This window comes from Opisthocomus hoazin, chromosome 13, assembly GCF_030867145.1.
Source record: "Opisthocomus hoazin isolate bOpiHoa1 chromosome 13, bOpiHoa1.hap1, whole genome shotgun sequence".
NCBI classification, from domain to species: Eukaryota; Metazoa; Chordata; class Aves; order Opisthocomiformes; family Opisthocomidae; genus Opisthocomus; species Opisthocomus hoazin.
The window spans coordinates 14,223,751-14,245,858 of record NC_134426.1 but is presented as its reverse complement, the minus strand read 5'-3'; the positions used below and the strand labels follow the sequence as shown (position 1 = coordinate 14,245,858).

The window sequence follows — 22,108 nt, the reverse complement described above, 5'->3', positions numbered from 1 at the left end:
ATCCAGTGGTGTTGGAGCAAGAAAGAAAAGCTTACAGAGCTACAGCTCACATACCTGTAGTGGACAAGAGGAGAAAGCAGCTCACTGCAGTCTAAGATGTAGTTTCCTTCCCTTCTAAGTTGCAGAGAGGCCATGCATTTTGTGAAATGGTGTTTCTGTATGATTTTTAGAAGAAATGCTGAAACACTACAAAAAGCCTGCATAAAATAATCCATTTTACTTAGAGTATAACCCCCTAATTCTGGCTGGCCTGCTTTAGGAGCTGGTGCTTGAAATGCTCCAGCAGTTCGGGTGCAATCTTATCAGCGGTCAAGGTCTTGATGTTCAAGATCCCTTCGTGGGCTTCCTGGAAGAGCTGCTTCCCCACCGCTTCCTCCACCCGCCTGCGCCACTCCGCTAGCTTTGGCCTCTCCTCGAAGAGGTCATAGCCAGCACCGACAGGCTGCGGAGAGAGAGCAAGAGAACCCAGGAGTGAGTCGCACAACGCGTTTACCAGGGATGGGATCAGAATAAAGCATGGCTACGCTTTTGGCTCAAGGCAGCAGGCAGTCATCACATTAGGTGGAGTCCATCTCTGGTTCTTAACCAGTGGGAAGCAAGTGTGGTCATCCTCAGCAGCTGCTGTCCCCTGGGACATGCAGCGAAAGAGCACTGCCACAGCTAACCCAAGAACTGTGGAATGCAGAACACAGAGGTCCGTGCACACCAGCACATCTCTTCCAAATATCTGTACTTTCTCCGCCTAAACTGTAATTTATCTTTTTTTCTGAGAAATTATATCTATACTTCTATAGAGAGAACTGTCTTAAAGTAGGTGTTCCCTGGCAAACTCCATTACGGTCAAAGAGGAACAAGATTTAACTCTGCTAAGGAGTTAACTGCAGGGAGAAGGATCTGCTATTAGAGAGGCAGCGGTGCTGCAGCCACACCGTGGCCTGGCCTGCCCGCAACCCAGCTTGCTGATCCATCAGCGTTGGGGTTGATGCTCACCTGCATGAGCTCCACCAGCGCTACAAGGTCTGCCAGGGAGATCTCGCTGCCTGCGATGAAGGGCTTGTCCTGCAAGAACTTCTCCTCAAACTGCTTCAGGACAACGTTCAGCTCTTCAGTAACACCTTCCAGTTTCTCTGGAGGAAGTGGCTGGCCTGTGAGGAGAGGCAGCAGCACCTGGCAAGAAGAAACAAGTTGCTTTTTACAGATTTCCCTCCAAATTTAGTCCACGCCATCCCGCTGCCTTCTTCTAAGGATTGCTCACCAGCCATGCACGAGAACAACTCGTACTGCTAATCTCCTTCGGCAGATTAACATTAATGTCAGTCATTAATTCCTGCCTGTCCTCATCTTCTTGCTAGAAAGTCTGAAATTTCAACCACGAGAGTCTCCCCTCAAGGGAAGGCTGCATCATCTGCAAGCAACTGCTTTTTGTTTTGCAACAGGAGGTTTGTTCTTTCCACGGAGCTGGGCAGGAGGCAGTGAGCTCTGCCTGGTGTTAGCTGCTCACCCAGGACAAATTTGCTCTGGATCTCAGCGCATGCACAGAGCTGTGGCTGCAGCGTGAAATATTCGGGCCACTTCAGTTAGGCTCGGCTGAGCAGCCAGGTCAATTCCAGATCTAGGTTTGTTCCTATCCGTCACCTGGCTTGTACATTTGCTTAGAAAGGCCGTGCACATGGGAGGGACTCACAGGGCCACTGCACTCACAGCTCTTAGCACTTGGTTTTTGGTATATAATGGTCTTACCTTAGTTAAGAACAGCTTGCTCCCCTTCCCGCGAATGTTGACGTGCTGCCATGACAGGTACTCATCAACCCTCGCCTTTTTCTGTAGGTCAGACGGGTACCAGTGATCAGGAGTCTTGAATTTCCGTGCCAGGTACAGGAGGATGGCAATGCTGCCCAGGGAGCAAGGCAGACTGGTGAGCTGATCATCTGAGATTAAAGCACCTCATCCTTTCTCCTTCTCCTGGATTTTGCACTGCTGCACCAGCAGCAACACAAACCTGATCTGCGCCAGGTGTCAGCGCAGGACACACAATTGCCAGTGAGGCACAGCACAGGAGAGAGTTTGTGCGGGCTTGACCAGCTGCCTGTGGACAGCAGTTACCGGGGGCATCAGCCCAGCCAGCCAGACGTGGCCTGCTGGTACAGTTACCCCACCAATATCTTTGAGCAAATAAGAGCCACAGAATGAGTTTACACCAAACCCGAACTTTGTACTGCCTGGCCAGCCAGGGTGCCTTGCGTCAGATTTATGGCACTGAACTACAGCCTCCAGCTGTGGGAGGACACATGGATGGGTATTTTGGCTTAGAAACACTGCCTACACGCAAGCTAGCTCCAAGCAGCAGCTCCCAGATTTTTCCACGGTCAGTGCTGTCTGAGTTGCTTACATGAGAACACTTCTCGCAAAACACAGGTACAAGTGTTTATGTACAAGTGGAACAGAGAGGAAGGAGGCAGACAAGTACTGGAGCTGGAGTCCCAGCAGAGACCAAACAGTGCACTGGCAGAATCCAAGTGTTAGGCTAAACAATACTGCAGCACGGATTTGAGCTTGCTTGAGCCTCACCTCTCTGCCAGGGTGAAAGAACCGTCCCTTAGCGCAGGCACCTTCATCAGGACGTTCACCTTCCGGAACTCCTCCGTCCTGTGCTGCCCTGAGGAAGGAAATGAGAAGTTTTTACTTAGCAGTGCCACTGAGGACTTGTCTGCCAACACCCAAGGAGTCTGCGGGGACCATCTGGTCCCAAGTTCCTGGTTTTGATTGCACAAGTACACTCTTGTTTAAGTTTATAAGCAATCAAAAAGTGACACAGCGTGAATACGCACAGACTGCACTACGACATCAGCTTACTTGTTTATTGCCTGCATACCAGAACAACCTCTCGACAAGGGTCAGAATGGCTAAGAGTCCCTTCACACCAACAGTGCTTGTCAACTCAGGGCTCCATCAGCTCTGTGTTTGTGCCTAGAGGTACCTGTCCTGTACAGACCCAGAGTGAACCCTGAGCGCCTTGGAGGAAGGGGATCTCTGTATCAGAAACATGAACCACAAGGACAGTGAGAAAGCAAGGGATTTTTTTTTTTTCTTTTTGCTGGGAGATAATGTAATTTATACTCAACTCTCCTTTTAGTCCTCAAATGAAAATCAATTTTTGTGATTCCACATAAAGCCATGGGTACTTTATTACAGATCTATCAATCATCTCTTTATGTGGGTTTTGCATATCCTTTATCAGAGCAAATATGGATTTGAGTTTGCTTTTAAGCTGCCTTGCAGCCCCACCTGAAAGGCAGGCAGAATGAACCTGACAGGAGAAGATGCTTTGTTTGTCTGAGGTCTCAGCATGCTCCCTTACAGTTGAACCCAGTCCCCGGAGCCTTGTTTTATGTGACTCATTTGTGCCAGCCCTTTCCAGCCCCTGGCTTCAGTCATATGTGTGTACCTCTGTATTTAAGTTTCTTTAACATCTAACCCTGTGCCGTGAGCTGCCATGTGAGTCACCTGAGAATCTCTCTGCCTGAGGAGATGCTTTGGAAGTGGTTTTAGTTTTCCCAGTACTTGGCAAACCTGATTTATGACTATTCCCCTGTCACTTGGCTCAGAGCCCGTCTCCTCCACCCCCTTTCAAGAAGACACTGGGATTTCCCTGCACAATGTGTGCAGATTCCAGGGCCTTGGGCGTTGCTGGAGTGTTGTGCGGTTTCTCTCCCTTCTCACTCTGTCCAACCATTCGCCCAAGACCTGCCCTACCAGGGGCCCAAGAGCTTTTTAGGGGGCACACGTTCAACCCACCAGCTCAGATGCGAGTATACGTTCCCTCACCTGGCCGTTACATTTTGTGCAGTGATGGGCCCTCAGACCGCATCCCTGCATGAGTGCTCATTCGGGGCCGGTGTGCTCGTACCCATCTGCCCAGCAGCTGGATGCTGAGCTAACCCAGCTGCAGGCACCAGGAGGGCTTCCCCACAGCGTGCGAGGTGGGAACATGCTGCAGAAATGGGACCCACCTCTAGCATTCCCATAAGCCAAATTACCCTTCTTAAATCCACTGACCAAAAGTGAACACTGGTGCCGCGGGGCACAGATCACTGGGAAACTGTGATTTGAGTCACTTTGCTTCCTCTCAGTTCCCCAATACCTGTGTTTCAGTTGTTCCGTTCTCCTCGATGCTCTCACTGCTTGCCTGCCAGCCTCCTCTCCCTTGCACCAGTGTCTCACCACAACAGTTTATTGGGAAAGAAGGGGAAGGACACTGGATGGGCCTGCCCCCAGTTACAAACAATAGCAACATTTTTTTTCTGCCAAGACAGGTCGAGGAAAGCCACAGTAAGGTGTGCAGGGGAACACCCAGAGACTAAACCACAACGTGCCTGAGGTTTCTTTAAGTCACAAGCTGGAGCTGTTCCTTCAGCAATTTCAGCCCCAGGAGCCTTCTCACCTTTCATTGTTTTTAAGTTTTTTTACTTACCGAGGCATTTTTATGCCCAACACTTTATCTTAATATCAAATCCAGCAGAGTTCTGCGAAGGTTGAAGGATAGTTTTTACCAGCTTTAGTTGCAAAGAAAGGAGATACAGGTCTTTGGACATCCTTTGCTGAAAACACATGACACTTCTTGGGCAGGGTCCTACCCATTATCTGTTGGTTTCGATACAAACTAAACCACTTTCCGTTCTTCGTTTCTCAGCATTCAGATCCCCAGTGACTGCGCTGTCTTGCTCCGCTGCCTTTGCAAGCCTGTCCGCAACCCTCTCAAAACAACCGGACCACGAACAACTTGCCTGGGTGAATCCCCCACAGGGGTGGCTGCCTGTCCGGCCCTGCCTGCGCAGGGGGACATCAGCAAGCCATGCATCAGGACCCTTCCCAAGGGGCTCTTAACGCCTGTTAAGAGGAGGAGAGAAGCTGCTCTGCAGCAAGCGCTGCTGCTCACCAGAGCGCAAAGTTTTCTAAGGAAGTTGAATTAGAGAGCAAGAACCACAGAGCTCGGCTGCCCTCGCCCATGCCTGAACGTCCTATCTTGGCTGCTTTTTGTTGCCCATCTACAAGGTGGGCCACTACAAGGACCACTACAAGGGTGTGCAGTGACGGGACAAGGGGGAATGGCTGTAAACTAAAAGAGGGCAGATTGAGATTAGAGATTAGGAAGAAATTCTTCACCATGAGGGTGGTGAAACACTGGCACAGGTTGCCCAGAAAAGCTGTGGCTGCCCCCTCCCTGGCAGTGTCCAAGGCCAGGCTGGATGGAGCTCTGAGCATCCTGGGCTGGTGGAAGATGTCCCTGCTCATGGCAGGGGGGTTGGAACTGGATGATCTTTAAGGTCCCTTCCAACCCAAACCATGCTATGATTCTATGAGTCTGTCTAAATGGGGAATAGCCTCAGACCTGGCACAGCTGGGCGCTGCTTCTCAGAAAAGCAGTCCTCGCTCTGGAGACCCACTTTCATCTGGGGCGGGGCCGATACAGAAGACATCACGGACCTTTGCAGAGCCGTATTTGTCACAGAGGAGCGCAGGCACTGAAACTGCCACTGAAAAATCAGGGTTTTAGAAAATTATGCTTTGTTTTCACCTTGACGTCAGGAGCCCTCTGCAGCTGGCACCCCACCCCACCCTCTTGCAGCGTCTCCCACCGACGGGAGACACGGCGGGCTGAGTCACCAGGTCCCACCCGCGGCGCGGTCCTGCGAGGGGCGGCCCGGTGCCGAGCGGCGCGGGGTGAGCGGCGCGGGGCCCTGCTGACCCCGGGGCTGGCCGACATCCCCCGCCCCCCGGCCCCGCTCACCCTTCATCAGCTCCACGTGCTTGAACTCGAAGGGGATGCTGTTGCTGCGGGCGAAGATGTAGAGCGCCCGGCAGGGCTGCGAGAGCAGGTCCAGGTACAGCTCCAGCCCCATCCCGCCGCCCGCCCCAGCCCGGCCCGTCCGGTCCCGCAGCCCCGCGCTCCCCGGGCGGGGCGGGGCGGGGCCTCCCTCGGGGGCGGGGCCGCACCGCCCCCGCACGGGTCGGCCCCGCCCCTCCCGCCCTCGCCGTTGCAGCGGGCTCGGCGCGGGGGTCTGCGGGCGGGCTGGGGGCAGCTCCCCAGGACATGGCCCGGCCCAGCCACGCCGAGCGGGGGCCCGGCTGAGGAGCCGCCCGCAGCAGCCCAGCGCCGGGCGGGCGGGACGTGGGCCAGGAGGGCGTGGCCTCGCCGCGCCCCTGGAAGCCCCCGGCTCTCGCCCGGGACCTTCCCCGTCCGCTGCTGACCCCAGCCCGGGCCCCCGCGCTGCGCACAGACGACTCGGGAGGCGGCTCGCAGCCGCACAGCAGGAACGCGCGCTGCTCCGCTGCTGGACAACAACCCCGCGTCACTCCTGTCTCCCCAAGATGCAACCACCCCTCCTGGCACCCTCCAAGCTGCCCAGGCCTTCATTTTCCACCACAAACACGCTGCCAGTGCTGGTGCACATCAATTGTGTCTGACAAGACAAGAAGCCAGAGCTGGGGCGTCTCCTGCTGAAGGTCCTGGGGGGAGGTTGCAGGCTGCAGGTAGGGAGCAGCTCTAAGCTGTCTGCCAGGGGTAGCTAAAAATAGCAGTGGCATGTGTTAAATACAGATTTATGGCTTGCAGTGACACTAGTTGACTCCAGTATATTCATATTAAACACCAGACATTTTAGTCCACATTAACACCAGCCTAACTCTAATACCTGCTGTTACCACTAGTACTGAACGGTGGAAGGCAAGAAAATGACAAGGAAGGCACAAGACTGTCTCCATCCCTGTACCCAGGAATCTTTATTAGACAGTTTTAAAAATGTATACAATATTTAGTCAAAAGTTGCAGCCACTTCAGCCTAGAGAAGCTCTTCAAACACACTTCTGCTACAGGCACTGTAGAGGTGTTTATGCATTTGTGGATGCAGCTGCTTGCACGTGACACAGAGCCATGAGCTGTCCCAGGTCAGAAGCAAGAAGGACCCAGCCCTCACCTCTGGAGACCAGCAGTCCCATCAAGAGCTGTGTAATGGCTCTTTTCACTGGTGTTGGTTTTACATATGCCAGTGGGGTATTATGCAAAGTCCTCTTCAAGACAACTGTATCTTTAGATTTTTTTTCTTTTAACCCAGTAACTGAATTCTGTTCACAGTGACCTTGAAAGGGGAATGAGGCCTATAGCTGACTTCAGACATGATAAGGTTGAGGAGCCAACCACTCGGCTCCACTCAGGGACCATGTCTCATTACCGTGCTGGGTAGTAGTCCATGACCTAGCCCACTCAGCAGCTTCAGTGCCACAAAACATGACCTCCTCAGCTTCCACTCTATTAGGCTCGTCTCTGTGCTCGCTCGTTCTGTTCAAAATTAAAAGTTGAGAAGGTAACTGAAGATGCCCTTGTCTCAGAGTCACAGGGAAAGGACTGCAGGGAGCAATGGGACAATAATCCTTTCTGCCCCAGTTCTCAAACATTGCTAGTCTGCAACTCAAAATCATAATTTTTCAAAGGACAGATGTTTAGCAGGAGTACTCCAATTGGAGAGCAGAACACTTGCCCAAATCACACAGCAAAAAGTCTATTCTGGATCCCTAGTCTACCCGTCTGGCAAGCTGAATGCTACCCTGCTTTTATCTGAAAGCTCTCAGCCTTTCCACTGGTGTATAATGGAAGGGCCTGCAGAAAATGCTTTCCTGGCTTGAAATATCCAACTTCTAGTCAGCATAACTGTAAATTACAGTTTTAGAACTGTAATGACAAAAGGTTTAATCTCTGCATTTTGTTTGCCTTCCTCTGGGTAGTTGCCAAAATCCCAGGTAAAGAGAAAGGCAGAACAGAAAAGGAAACATCACAAATCATGTAATCATTTAGGTTGGAAAAGACCCTTAAGATCATGAAGTCCAACCACAAACATAACACTGTCAAGTCCACCACTAAACCATTCCCTAAGTGCCACGTCTACACGTCTTTTAAATACCTCCAGGGATGCTGCCTACCTCTCTTTTAACAGAAAACCTCTTTCACCCTTCCCGACCCTTTCTGAGTATTTCATAATGATGCACCCACAAATGCTGCCTTCACACCAAAATGGAAATTTCTCAGTTAAAGGAAAGGATGCTGGACACTAATGCTTGTGCTAGTCACGAGTTGCAATAAACTGTGCACATTGTGGTCTGATTTTTTATTTTCTTCCCCATTTCCATTACCTTGACTGTCCTCTCAAGCTTATGGAGAGCTTCCTCATATCGCTGTACCAATGGCTTTAATGACTTGCCCTTCACTGGCTGCTTCTTTATGTCTTGGATGCCAGCGTCCTTCAACATCCGCAGAAACCTACGTTCCTGCATAACAAAACAGACACAGGAGATGAGACACCCCACTGCCTATCAGCTAGAAAATGAGCACATTTAGGAACATGCTGCCTACTAGTCAGGCAATAATGGAAGTTTCCAAGTACAAAGCTCAGCTGACTGTAAAAGGTGGAAGTAGCACGAGCCTTATCTTCCGTATGCCTCTCCATGCATCGTTATCAGATGAATCTCATACCAACGACATACCTGAATTCTAAGGACCAAGCTGAAAGCGACACCCACTTCTCCTGCACGAGCCGTCCTTCCAACTCTGAAAACAAAAAACATAGTGTCAAGTCAGTTTAGCCAGAAAAAGCACTGTCAAGTCAGTTTAGCCACACAGTCACTGCCATTGTCAGCTCCGAGCGCCTGATTCTGATGCTGAGATTCTCCAGATTTAAGAAAAGCTGATTCCGAGTTTTTTGAGGTTAGCACAGCAAGACTAGTCCTATGTTACAAAGAATGAACATTTCCAGGGCTTGTTCAGAGCTGCTGAGCTGCTGCAGCTTTCTGAACATCTAGAAACCCAATACTCAATGCTGTCCAGGATGGTATTTCTAGCTCCTGTAAAATACATTTTCTGTAACAGGGTGCTAGTTCTCTGTTTCAATGCTGTGTTACTCTGGTGATACTATGGGCTTAATTTTGATTAGAAAGCTATGTGCATACAACATACAAAAAAAACTTCAAAGCCAAAAACCCTTCTAAGTGCATGTCACCTTTGCTACATATTTCAGAGTAAACCAAGCTCAGACATCTTCCTTTTGTTCCTGGTTGCCTTACCGGTGAATATATGTCCTGATGAACTGCGGCGCGTCATAGTTTATTACATAATTCACTCCTTTAATGTCAATCCCTCGTGCAGTGGCATCTGTGCTGATTAACCTGGTTTAAAATGTATATATAGTCATTTTCAGGTAAAATCTCTTGCACTACGCACACAAGTGGAACACAAATGAATGAACACAAATGAACAGCACAAATCTTGCTAAGCTCTGTTCAAAGTGGGCAGCCAGCCTCTGAGCACAACAGCAGCACTGTAAGTCATTCCTTACTGTTACCAGCATTATTCGCTGTCTACAGACCTCCAAGCATCACTACAGGCTTGTCACCTACCGTTGTACATGAAAAGTTATTGGGTGTTTCCCGGTTCACCAAGCATGTGACATTAAGGCAGACTGCTTGCACCACACTGGAGTTTACAAACCTGTGAGCTATCTGAATATTCCATAAAGGCACTGAATGCAGATAGCAAGGTATGAAATTCCAGTAGTCAAGGATGAATTTAAACACAGGGTTTGGATAAAAAGAAAATCCAGAAAGCAAGTATTTGCCTCCCTCTCAGAGATATTTCACAGATGCAATCCCATATAGCTACTGAAATCACAAAGCAAATCAAACCACACACATGGATAGAAGTAAATCTGTACACCAGTCTCATCAGGAATTTCTTCGGTAGGAAGCACTAATACTATATACAGTTCTAGCACCAAGATCCATTTTCTCTCAGACCCCAAGCACACACATTCAATTTTCAGAACTGTATGTGTTGGGTAACTATATAAACAAGCAGTTGAATTTACTGCTTGTTATAAAACACCACAATGACATTCACATTACAGCTAGATTAGAACATACCAAGTTAGATGCAGGGTAAACAATTCAAAAGTCACAAGCCCAAGTCTCACATCCGTTCTCTAAGTTGGTTCTTTCATGCTCTGTTTTACAGTGGACCTCATTTAACTGTGTTCTTGGTTCTACCTAGCTTTTCACACTGGAAATAGCCTATGTTGGAAGACATGCAGGAAACTCATTTAGGATGCTCACAGTTGTATTTTTCCTTGTTCAAATTCCTTCATGGTTCTCTGTCTCTCATTTGGAGGTAACCGAGAAGAAAATTCAGCCACAGTGACTCCACCGAAGGCTTGAACCAGCAGGAACAATCTGTAGGTAAACAGGACAGAAAGTCACTTTGTTATCTCTATAACATTACTTGACAGACACCTACTACAGTGGTCTCATCAATATAGTCACCTGTGAGAAGCCTCCCTGGAGTTGGTAAAGCACAACACACGAGTAAATTCCATTGTCAGCATGAAATGTAAGAGGAGCAAGGGCTTGGAATTCAGGTCACAAGGGACGTAACACTGCTGCAGTTGACAGGGAAGAATTTCAGAGACAAAAATTAGTTCTCGCCAATGCTATCGTCTCTGAAACCCACTAGGTGTCCATGACTTACATAGACTTGGATGTTGTACAACTAATAGCAGCAAAACCAGACCCCACAACGCTGCCCCCTTTAGAACAAAGTCACAGTCACAGGCTGGGAGGACACGACACAAGGTGGAGACAGCAAACCTGTGCTGTTCTGATGTTCTCACTTCACAGCAAGTAACAACATGTGCTGCCTTCTTGTCTACAGGGTGACCTGTATCTACATGCCTTGAAATGTATGTTACACATATGGACAGCTAACAAGTGCTACTACATTACTTCATACCTCCACTTCCCATTGCTGGTAAACTTAACTTTGCATGATAGAAGAAAAAAAAAATCCTATCTTAACCAAATGAACACAAAGTAATGAGAAACCAAATGTTTATAATGTCATAAATGCTCCCAAAGCCACTTTTGCCCAGCACCTCTGTAATGCAAAGAATCATAAAGACGACTTATTTGTTTATAGGGTAAAAACATAACTAAATACTCCAGTGCAGAATAAATTATACCTGACAATTTGTTTAAAGAGAATTAATATCATACCGATAGTCCCTCAGGGAGTGTGTATTTCTTATCAGTATCATGTTCAGTCTCTCCTCCATCTCCGAGAGTTTTTTTCTCGGAATAGACAGACGTGAAGAGGCGAGGCTGGAATAAGTCCAGCTGCTGCAGTTTCTCTGGGTCCTGGGTCAGCGTGGCTGAAAACAGCAGTTTCTGTAAGGGTATCTGCAGACAGCAGGAGCTGAAATAAATAGCACACAGAAACTGAGCTTTGAGGCTGGGGCAAAGGAGGTCCTCCACAAGTGCCTTCAGATGATGTTACAAGGCTCTGTTCCTGCAGCTACATTTCCACCCTTGTTTTATGGTGGTGTTCACAGACAGAACAAGATCCACGCTCTCAACCAACTGCACAACCCACATCTGCTGCCCCTGCACACATCCTTGCATCCTAGTTACCCGTGTCCTCATTCTAGTTGCTTCCTTCCTTGGTCACTGATCTCAGTTTCTGACACATCTCTACCATGCTGTATGATGAAAACAGCAGCTACAGACAGACGATTCCAAGAGTTTTCCTTCAAATCCATTACTCAGCTTGCCGGAGGGCATTACTGTAAGTACTGTGCAAATGAATCACAGATTTGCAATATGTGTGCATTCTTTTGATGCTCCTTTAGTCTACTTAAGGCAAGCTGGGAGAGCACAATACTTAGGCTTTAGTCTAAAAGACATCCTCTACTATCAGCAGTTCACTGCCTGCTTTTTCAAGCTTCGAAAAAGCAGCTGCCTTACTTTGGCAGACCTTCCTCAGAGTAAGCAAGCTTTGGAAGTGCCTGTAAGGGAGTACTGTGAAGCAGGGCAGTGGCATCTAGGTGCCTGTGTCTGTGCTACCAGTTCAAATAAATGCATTTGGTAACTTACCTGGCTGCTGTTATAGGCCCTGGTTTGGTCCTCTGAAAAAGCATGTTGGAGCCAGAGTCACCTTCTACGCAGAATGCAGCTTTGACAATTTGGTTCAGACAGTTCTGGTGCATGTCATCGATCATACGGTCAGCTTCATCTACGATCTGAATTCACAAGGACCAAAACCACTACTTGTTAAATACCGTCTAGCATTAGGCAGCTTTAATTTTCCTTTTGTAATATTATCATTACCAAATGAAGGCAGAAGTTTCTACCCAAAAACTGAATTTTGCTTTTATTTCAGTGACTCAGTAGCCAGCCCGACATTCAAACTACACACATGTTCACTTGCACATAAATCGAATCCACGTCTCCGAATAAGAGATAAAAATCTCTATATCCTAAATAAGATCACAGCTATGTCTCTGCACAAACTCCCATGTGGTGGAAGCTACTGGAGTCTGCTAATTTACCCTGACCTTGACCAACAAGGCTTTACTCTGAGTTTGTGTCTGCAAGAGGCTACAAGAGAAGGAGAAGTGGGTGGATACTTAGGTGTCACGAGTTGAAACAAAACATCTGATCTTGAGACTGCTGCCTGAGCAATCTGAAGTCTAGACCAGGCCCACACAACAGTTCCAACAGAGATGTATTTATGTACCATGCAAGAACTAAGCAGAAATTACAGCTGTAATGGACACTGCACTAAGATGGGAGACCTGGGGATTTGACTCACCAGGAAGCGAAGCTGTGTCAGGCTGAACCCCGGGGTCTGGCTAATGTGATCCGTGAGCCGCCCTGGTGTAGCCACAACAATATCAGCCAGGCTGCAGTAGCCCATCACTCTGAAAGAACAAGCAGCCCATGAGTACGTTTCTCCCTACACCATAAAGCATCCAACAGAGATCCTTGGTCAGCAGACCTTAAGATTCCTACTATTCACTTAACTTAGAAACAATAAAATTCAAATATGCACTTTAGTTTGGAAAGCACGCAAAGGCAGTGCTGGACACTAAACTCTCCATTTAAACAAAAAATGTCATTCTTCACTGCTCTTAAAAAAAAAGCTTAGTCGCAGCAAAATCCTGTAACAATCATTTGTACCTGTGGGTATAAGCTAAACATTTGCATTCTACTCAGGTGAAGAAGCCCCAAAAAATCTAGTAAAACATAACAATCCTGAAAAAGGGGTAGTAGCAGGCACTTTGACAAAGACAGAACCACCAGTGTCTAGAATATAAACCCACCACCCAAAATCATTACTGCACGATGGTGTGATGCAACAGCCTATGCTTTGACCTCTGCTTACTGAGATTAAATAGTTTACAATCTCTATAAACCTTATCAAAAGACTTTTTAACCTACTTTTTCTGAACAAGCATCTCCTGCTCCTTTGCAAAAGATTTCTGGCCAGTAATCAAAATGACCTTCAGACCTGTCCCGTCAGTGTAAATGTTGAACACTTTACTCACCTGCAAAGAGACGGGCTTTGTTAGCCGCAACGAAATCAGTTAAAATAATACTGTCCATTACGCTAACAACATCAAATCACCTGACAGGTCTTCCACCTGCTTCACAGAACAGTCAAGCAAAGTACTGACTGCACCAGCCTCTGTCTTGGTCCAGCTCTGCGCTGAGAGAAAGAGCCACGTACCTGTTGTGCCAGTTCTTTGGTGGGCAGAACAACCAGAGCTCGTACTTGGCAAACTACTCGATCTAGCAGAACCTGCCAAAACAAAGGCCAAATATGTCCCTAACTGCAGTGAGAAGAGGGTTCTTGTATCTAACCTAGTGAGAAGAGATGGGCTTGACAGGTCCTCATGGAGTCCTATGTTTCCATTTTACTCCCCTCCACCCTCCCAGCTCCACATGCTAGGCCTCTTGTCTGAGGAGTGGGATGCTGAGATGAAGGGGAGTCATACAGCTCCCTCAGACAGCTCCGAGACAAAAATCTGCTGCTTTTCAGCCACAAATTCATTGGCTTTTTGACCTGCTTCTAAGTTCAGGTTTTGCTTGAACAAAAGCAACCCCAGCTTACATATACTCCCCTGGGGCCAAACTCACCTGTACTATGGGTATGACAAAAGACAGGGTTTTACCACTGCCAGTAGGTGCCGAGACGCAGATGTCTTTGGGGCGGTAACCTCCCTGCCCCATCAAATACCCATTGGATGCACTCTGAAGAATAGCAGGAATCACCTGTGCCTGAACTGAACAAAAATGGAAACAAACATTAACTACAGAGTTAACCAGGCTAAAACCAGTGTATCCAGAGAAGCAGTCGATCTATTTCCACATCTCTGCTATTGTTGCTACAGATCTAAGAGAGGAAGAAATCAAAAACAGTTGCTAACAGAGATGGTGTCTGACTTCACCCAATTCTCGTCTCATCGAAGCTTAGCACTGAACACAGAGATTTCCCTCTCCAAAAATTCAGCTATTTCTAGTGCTCAGCTAAGATATTACTGTGTTAAATATTGGTTTCAACTCATATCTGTCTTTTTGTTCTCACGTTAGGATGGCACTGGGCAGATTTAAAAGCTATGAATATTTGTCTGTAAGCATCCTTTCTTTGAAGTACAAACTACTCTTACATAAACACAGAATATGCAACATGCAGCCTTATCTGCCAAGGAGCAAAATGCACAACTCCTATAGGCTTTGGAGTAAGTCAAGCTCACTGCAGGAGAGCACACAAGGACTGAAGCAAACAGTCCTGTACAGGCAACAGCTTTGCCTGTCATGCACGAACTCTCTTCTTCCCTTGCCCCATGAGAAGCCCTGACAAACTGGCCAACTTTGGTTTATCCAAGACGTTTAGCAGCCAGAGGATCTACCTCCATGACAAGACCATACTCAGTGACACATACAATGTATGACTTCAGTGGACACCATCACTGCCAGATAGGATGACACTGCTTGATTTACCTACTACAAAGTGCCATCACCTGGACTTGATTTACAATAAAACACAAGAAGTTGCTATCAGCAACCTGTTAAGATCTCCCAGAACAAAATCAGCAACAGCATTTACATTAAAACATCATCTAATAGTATACTTAAAAAGAGAAGACGCATGCTGGCTTTCCAATATAACCTTGACGAGTCTCTGATACCGTCTAAGCCTCCAGGCTCAGCTGGACCAAGTAAAGCGCTGAAGGTCAGAGATCCCACCTTCTTCCCTTCTCTCCCTCTCCTTATCCCTGCTTCCAGCTGTGCTTTCTACTTAGGAGCCAGCATTTATTGTACTTTTGTCTGCAAAACTGGTAAAATAATGGAAAACCAACAGGTTTTTTTTTTTTGCTTGAACAGCTTTCTATTGCTGTAATGAGTCGAACAGGTTCCCAGAGAGATATGATTAGAAGCAGAGATGGTAGAAGGTAAGGAACTAAAGCACTTGTCTGGCATAAGGGGGGAAAACACGAGGACACAAGTAAGGCCTCCCTCTTTGGGCAGCTGTGAGCTATTCCTTCAAGCCACCATATTTTATGGAGCTGCACTTATGACTAGATAACAGACTTCAATTACTCAGCTTAGATAAAGCTCTGAAAGTGAAGGGTCAAAACTGATATGATCACTTAGATGCATTAAACTTGTTTTCGTTCTGTATTTTACTTCGCTGATTACGTAAAATATACAGCAACAGACTGCAGAAACTACATAAGTCAGTTCAGAACGACACAAGAGTACTGTCAAGGTACCTGGAAAAAAGGACTCTATCCCATTCATTTGCAGCTTTTTCAAGAGTCTGGGATGAATTCCTGGGACATCTCCAATTGGAACTAGATTATCCTTGATACGTTTTTGCACTAGTTTGGGTTGAGCAAGCCACCGTGGTAAGAAGGGCTGAACCTGAGGTACGGGAAAGGAGAAAAACAAAGTGCTGCTGCTGTCAAACAGGCAATGCCATACATAAAATAAGCTAGTAAGATGCAAGTTCCTCCTTGACCATCATAAAAACTCAGTCAAGGTAGTTACCTTCTGCACTGGCTTTCTGTTGTAGTCTCCAAGACCCACCAAACTGCAGAGTGGAGGATTTGCCTCTTCCTCCGAGGCTGCTAAGGACAGCTCCTCCTTTGTGCTTTGCTTTCCTTCAGCTCTTCCACTGTTCTCCTTCTTCCTTGTTTCAGCTCCCTCTGCTTCCTCATCCCTCTCCTTTCTTTTAGAAGGCTTATTGTTAAGGTTGCTTCTGTCTTCCTGTTGCTTGATGTCTTCAGAATCTGGAATTTGGGTAAGAGGAATACAAAGCTACAGGTCAGAATGTGCTGCAGAAAAGGGATGCAGGGAACATTTTACAACACAGGACTGAAGCAGTAACTTGCAAGCTCCTCTTTCCTCCTAAATCCAAGTGCAAAAGCCAAGTATTTCTTCGTTGGCATGGAGGCAACTGAAGACTGAAGTGACATGCTTCCCTCCTTCCCTTACACTAAACCGATCCTCTCAGTGTACAGTATGGGGTTCTTCCCCTAGAAAAATAATTACTTTAGCAACATATTAAGCAGAGGAAAAAAAAATTTACTATCAGGTAAATTCAGCAAGTTACTCAAAGGGCAACTTGTATCCGTTTCTCCGTTGAGAACTGTGGACCACAATGAACCGAAATCCTACAGCCTCAGTTTATCCTTACCTGCTCCAGCCCTCTCTTGCGGCACTTCCGATGTTCTTCTGTTTTCTTTCTTCTTTTTCGACGGAGTGCTGCCATCTGCTGCCCCCTCAGCACCCGCCCTTTCTCCAGCAGAGCTGCGAGACTGCTGCTTCCTCTCTAGCTGCGCCTGCCCTTGCGCAGGGGGCCGCTCGCCACTGTCCGCCCTCCTCTTCCTTCTTCCTTCCCTCGGCTCGCCCCCGGGGCTCGGCCCCGCGGCTCCCGGGCCGGCTCCCCCGCACCGCTCGCCTTCCCCTCCCTCGCCCCGCGCCTCCGGCCGTTTCTTCAGCTGCCGGGCCCTCGCCTGCTGCCGCAGCCGCTCCAGCAGCACCCGAGCCCGCTCCGCCGCCGCCTCCTGCTGCTCCTCCTCGCCGCCGTACCTGGAACAGACCCGACAAACCCTCCTCAGGCACCAGCCGCCCGCGGTGGGACGCCGAGGCCTAGCCCCCACCGCCAGCCCGGGGTTACCTGTCGATGCGGAACAGCGCCATGGCCGCGCCGCGCGAGCGCACGGAGATGACGTCCCGGCGGCCGCGTGGCGGCGGCGGAAGGCTGCAGAAGGCGCGGGGGAGGGCGCGCGCCGCCAGGCGGCGGGGGAGGAAGGGGTCTGGCCGCGCACGGCCCGAAGGGAGGGCGGCTGAGGCGGGAAGGCGGCCGTGGGGCTGTGCTGAGGGGAGGAGAGCGCCTGGCCGCGGCCCCCCAGCCCCGCACGGCAGGAGGACGCAGAGCTGCCGGAGAGCACAGCATCGCTGCGGGGACAGGCCGGCACCGAGGCTTCCCTCAGCACCGCAGGGCCCGGCGCAGCTCCCACAGCACTGAGAGCCACCGCCAGCTGCCCGAAGGGAGCCCGCCTCAGCCATGTGGAAAGCAGCATTTTGACTCCTTCCTTGCTTGGCCCCACACGGCTGCCACATTGTTAGGGGAAAGCCTCCTTGAAGCAGCAGGCACAGGGCTGGCCCAAGGATGGCTTCTGCTGCAGCAGAAGAGGACACAGCCAAAAAAAAAACAACTAAAAAACCAAAAACAAACCCAGAGCAATAGTAAGCCCTGAATGCACCTGCAGCCTTTGGAGCCCAGCAAGGTAACAATCACCTTGGAGCACTGTCAGGCACCTGCCACTCAGTACAACCATACTGTGAAACATCATGTCTGAGAAACAGAAACAAACCCAAAGCATTCCTTTCGTTTACTTCAGCAATCAGCAAATGAGATACGCTGCTGATTGCTCAACTCCATCCCCAACCTGACAAAGCCTACACCAGACAGCTTACTTCTAAATCTTTATTTGTTTTCCATACAGAGAAAACAGAGGAATGTTGAAGCAGCAGTATTTAAACACACTAGCAGGGAGCCCTCCGTTTGTGAGAGTGCACAAAACGCAACGCAGGGCCGTTTGTGCGGTGGTCTCTTGGAAGGGGCAGGGTGAGGGCAGGCCCAGGAGCAGCTTCTTCAGACGCAGGAGAGCTCTACGCAAAGGTGGAGCCATTCCAGCCCACATTGGCAGCGTTCATGTCAAAGTAGTTGATGTACACCCTGCAGAAGAGGCACAGGAAGATACAAACAATGACCTTACTAACTCATTTATGTGAATAATGAGTAAGACAGGACAACAGGACAAAGGACAGTGCTTCTCATTTCAAGCTTCATTTTTACTGAAATCTAGCTAACTTCTCTAGCAGAGCCTCCAATCAGTCAGTATGCCTCAGAGTCCCTGGAATTACACTTTTTTCCTTTCTTAAAATACAAACTCTTCTTCAGTCAGGGACTGTCCAGACACCAGACAGTTCTTGGTTAGCAGCCTGTCAACAATTTCCACAGATCAAAACCTTTTTGTTTGAGCGCTGCACTCCTTCACACGTGTCAAACAGACCGGCAGCCTTACGAAAGCCAAGCAGGCCCTCGGGAATGGCTCTGCACTTCTCCCTTCCAAGCTCAGTGTGTCAGCCAGATTTGTTATCTCCTTCGCCACTGCATGCAGGTACTCTCCCAAGGCTCCGCAGCCTGCTGGTTTCAGCTTTGCCTGTCAGTGCCAGCCTGTTACTGCTCCTGCCTTGTGCTTTCAGCCTCCCATCACCAGAGGACAAGACATCACACCTCCCAGGCAAAAGACACGCTGTACAACTTTGTCGGTCCTCTGGGACTTTTTTCCTACTCTGAGAACAGGAAGCCATTTAACAGAGACTCTCAAGGGAGAGAGGCAGGCATCAAACTCTTAACTGGACATGGAAACACTGCAAATAATCACTATCTTTTCACAAACACATGGACTTATTCCTGGCTTTCTGTATTTTTAAATAAACTTTTCAAAGCAGTTTCAGAAAGCCAGATAAACAAGGTTAATAACATCATGTCCTGGCCTTACCTGTCTGCAGATACATGCAAGTGCTTAGAGATCAGATCACACAGGAGCTTGGTGTAAGTCTTGTTCTGCTGCCCTCCGATTTTGCCAATGCTGTAAAGGCTGCAGAGCGCGCAAGGGTCAGTGGAGCCCCCGAAAGACATCATCTGGTCAGGTATGATGTGCACAGCGATGTACTGCGGTAAGAGAACAGACAGTCACAGTGCATCTCACCTTCCCTCTCCTGACAGAAACCTGCTTTCGGTATCAACTTCAAACAGCGCAGTCGTGTGCCCTCTGTGCCCTCCTGAGGCTCTGGCACTGCAGCCCACACAGGCACCCTGGCAGCACGTGCCATGGGGACCCCCAGCCTGGCCCTCAGCTTTACGAACGCAGGCCGTGTCTTGCCAGGCCGCAGGCAAGACGGGCACCCTTGCCCGCCGCAGCACTGCCGCTGCGCAGCGCAGAGCGTGCGTGACTGGAGATAAAGGCCTTAAAGACGCGTCTGCATGCCAGAATTCACACCCTTAAATCACAGAGCCACTGGGCCTAAGAGCCTGCCTGCAAGCCAGCCTTACCAGGCTTCGACCTCTCGGGCTGCAGCGGGGCCGTACCCGATCCCGGGATAACCGGGAGCAGCCGGGAGGGGGAAGGCAGCCAGGAGCGGAGCTCCCGTGTCTGTTACTGCGCTTTGCCAGACCCACTGGCCTGGCAGATGCCAGCCCCTTCCCCAGGTGCGCCGCTGGCACAGCTCGGCGGCTGAAATCCCGGCTCCCGGGCACAAGCGCCCACAGACCGCCGGCGACGCAGCCGTTCCAGCACCGCGTTTCCCGCGGGTCAGGCTCCTGCTCCGGGCGGCCAGGCCGACGGCCTGCGGGAGCCGCACGGCCTAGGGACGGGCAGCGGTGCAGGCCGAGGCGGCGGGAGCGCCCAGCCCCGCGGGAGGCTGGCGGGCGGGGGAGGGACACGGGCATAAGCCGCCTCACCCGGAGCGGCAAGGCCAGCAGTCACGTCGCGCCCGCTTCCCACCCCCCTCTCCACGCCCCGGGTGGGCGAGAGAGCGGACGGGGCCCCGCACCGCCCCCCCCCCGCCGGGCGCTGCGCACGTGCTCGCCCCGCTCCCAGCCTGGCCTCATCCCGGGGCGGTCCCCGGCCCCCCACCCGCCCTCACCTGCGCGGGCTTCCCGGTGGCCTTGGCCAGCTGCTGGGTGAGGTCGCCCAGCAGGCTGTCGGGCACGGCGTCCTTGCAGACGTTGGTCTGAATGGCGAATATGGGCATGGCGGCGGGAGCAGGGCCGATGGCGGGAGCAGAGCGGCGCGGCGGGACCGGGGGCCGTAGCGGAGTGGAAGGCGGCGGCGGCGGCGCGGCGGTTTTAGTGCGTGGGGCCGCGCCGGCCTTAAAGGGGCCGCGCCCGGCGGGGCGGGGGGGGGGGGGGAAGGGACACAGGCTGCCTGCCCCGGCAGCGGCTGACGGCGTCCCGGGACGCGCTCCCCCCGTGCGCCGCTATTCATTTGCTTTGTTACGGCTACTGAGCATTTTTTTGGGGTGAATTGTAGGGTCCTCCCTGGAGCCGAGTCCTGCCGCTCTGGGCAGCTGGGACATCACCTGGGACTAGCGCATGGGGTGCTGCCGCTGTGGCACTCCCGCTAGCTTTTGCAGGATCAGGGCCAAAAAGGGCTACAGGCCCTAGCCTGGCAGTTGCCAAAAGGGATACTAGCCCTGGCTCCAAAGGGCATTTTTTTCTTTTGCAAAATAAAGGGGCATTTGTACGTTTTTTGATTTAACTGTGTGTATAGCTTTAACACGATGAAAGCAGAAACATCAGACTTGCTGGCATGTTAATTACTCTCTGACTTTTTCCAGTCAAATTGAAAGTGATGTATTACTCCCCAGCATCCTCATTTTCACATCATACTTTTCTCCTGGAAAAAGGCAGATGTGATCTTTTTTTTGCTTAGATATGAAATGGTGCTCGTCTGTTGGGAGGCAAGCGGCAGCCTGCGGTGAGCCTTCCGCCGGGCTGTGTGATGCGGTGCACGTAGGCTGCAGAGGGCACAGCTCCCCACCCTGCTGTGCTGCGTGGCTTGAAATAACTCATGGGCAGACTGAAGAGGATCAGGCCCAGAGCCCTCTCCACACAGACATTTTACACACAGCAATTGAGCAAGTGCTAATATTTACCAAAGTCCCAGCACTGCTGCTGCTAGAAAGCTTGCCGTATGTACATGTTATACGTGTGAACACACATGGACCTAAATGAAAGATAAAGGATGGTATTATATGGGAACACTTTGGAGTGGCACAGGCTGTAATGCTCAGAACTGGAGCATGTATTTTTTTAGTGATTGATAATGCTATTAAGAGCTGAAGATACATTTCCTTCCTTTGATATCCTCGGGTCCCTTCCACTGCATAGTGCCACTTGTTCCTCCCACCTCCAAGGTGGACCTTGTCCAGGCAGGTCTTGAATATCTCCAGAGAAGGAGACTCCACAACCTCCCTGGGCAGCCTGTTCCAGTGCTCCATCACCCTCAAAGTGAAGAAGTTCTTCCTCATGTTCAGACGGAACTTCCTCTGCTTCAGTTTGTGCCCATTGCCCCTTGTCCTGTCACTGGGCATCACTGAAAAGAGTTTGTCCCCATCCTCCTGACACCCACCCTTAAGATATTTGTAAGCATAAATTAGGTCCCCTTGCAGCCTTCTCTTCTTCAGGCTGAACAAGCCCAGCTCCCTCAGCCTTTCCTCGTAGGAGAGATGCCCCAGTCCCCTCATCATCCTTGTAGCCCTCCACTGGACTCTCTCCAGTGGTTCCTCATCTTTCTTGAGCTGGGGAGGTTACCTGTGATTAATAGAAGAACAGTGAAGAAACGTGTCTAAGAGCAAAAAACTGAAAGGTGAAACATTTTACAGAAATACACCAAAGAGCATTCTCATGATGTGCCAGAGACAAAGCAAGCTTTTACATTCCCTATTAGAGAGTATGAGGGTTGTTAGCAGTAGAGGTGGTCTTAATTGTACTCGTGCCATGAGGTACCTTACAAACACACATTTCAGGGTTTGGATGCTCTGAGAATAACTCTGAAAGTATCTAGTGTAGAAAGGCTTCAAAAGAGATGTGGGGCAGGCTGAAGCCTTTCCTGGCAACTGACTGCAAATAACAGGGCTGTGGCATTCACGT

General features: G+C 49.9%; 3 protein-coding genes across 4 annotated transcripts; all 3 read right to left on the bottom strand.

Annotated features, from left to right (window-relative positions):
• Positions 1-197: 197 nt before the first annotated feature.
• LOC104328237 (glutathione S-transferase theta-1) lies at positions 198-5,964 on the bottom strand. Of its 2 annotated transcripts, none has more exons than XM_075434586.1 (5): positions 5,789-5,964; positions 2,569-2,656; positions 1,741-1,891; positions 991-1,167; positions 198-442 (listed from the first exon to the last, which is right to left on the bottom strand). In XM_075434586.1, the coding sequence occupies exons 1-5, from the start codon at positions 5,898-5,900 to the stop codon at positions 236-238; spliced, it is 735 nt and encodes a 244-aa protein (XP_075290701.1). In that variant the 5' UTR covers positions 5,901-5,964; the 3' UTR covers positions 198-235. The 2 variants fall into 2 exon arrangements, with proteins under 2 accessions (XP_075290701.1, XP_009931531.1); XM_009933229.2 differs by lacking the exon at positions 5,789-5,964 and adding an exon at positions 5,390-5,524.
• Positions 5,965-6,750: 786 nt separating this feature from the next.
• DDX51 (DEAD-box helicase 51) lies at positions 6,751-17,121 on the bottom strand. The gene is made up of 16 exons (XM_075434860.1): positions 17,060-17,121; positions 16,577-16,971; positions 15,928-16,169; positions 15,651-15,801; positions 14,014-14,159; positions 13,604-13,675; positions 13,315-13,421; positions 12,686-12,794; positions 11,968-12,113; positions 11,092-11,290; positions 10,363-10,478; positions 10,156-10,272; positions 9,112-9,213; positions 8,536-8,599; positions 8,185-8,319; positions 6,751-7,336 (listed from the first exon to the last, which is right to left on the bottom strand). The coding sequence occupies exons 1-16, from the start codon at positions 17,080-17,082 to the stop codon at positions 7,310-7,312; spliced, it is 2,151 nt and encodes a 716-aa protein (XP_075290975.1). The 5' UTR covers positions 17,083-17,121; the 3' UTR covers positions 6,751-7,309.
• Positions 17,122-17,858: 737 nt separating this feature from the next.
• On the bottom strand, positions 17,859-20,326 carry LOC104328220 (macrophage migration inhibitory factor). The gene is made up of 3 exons (XM_075434674.1): positions 20,101-20,326; positions 18,954-19,126; positions 17,859-18,124 (listed from the first exon to the last, which is right to left on the bottom strand). Exons 1-3 carry the CDS (start codon positions 20,206-20,208, stop codon positions 18,058-18,060), a joined length of 348 nt encoding a protein of 115 aa, XP_075290789.1. The 5' UTR covers positions 20,209-20,326; the 3' UTR covers positions 17,859-18,057.
• Positions 20,327-22,108: the final 1,782 nt, after the last annotated feature.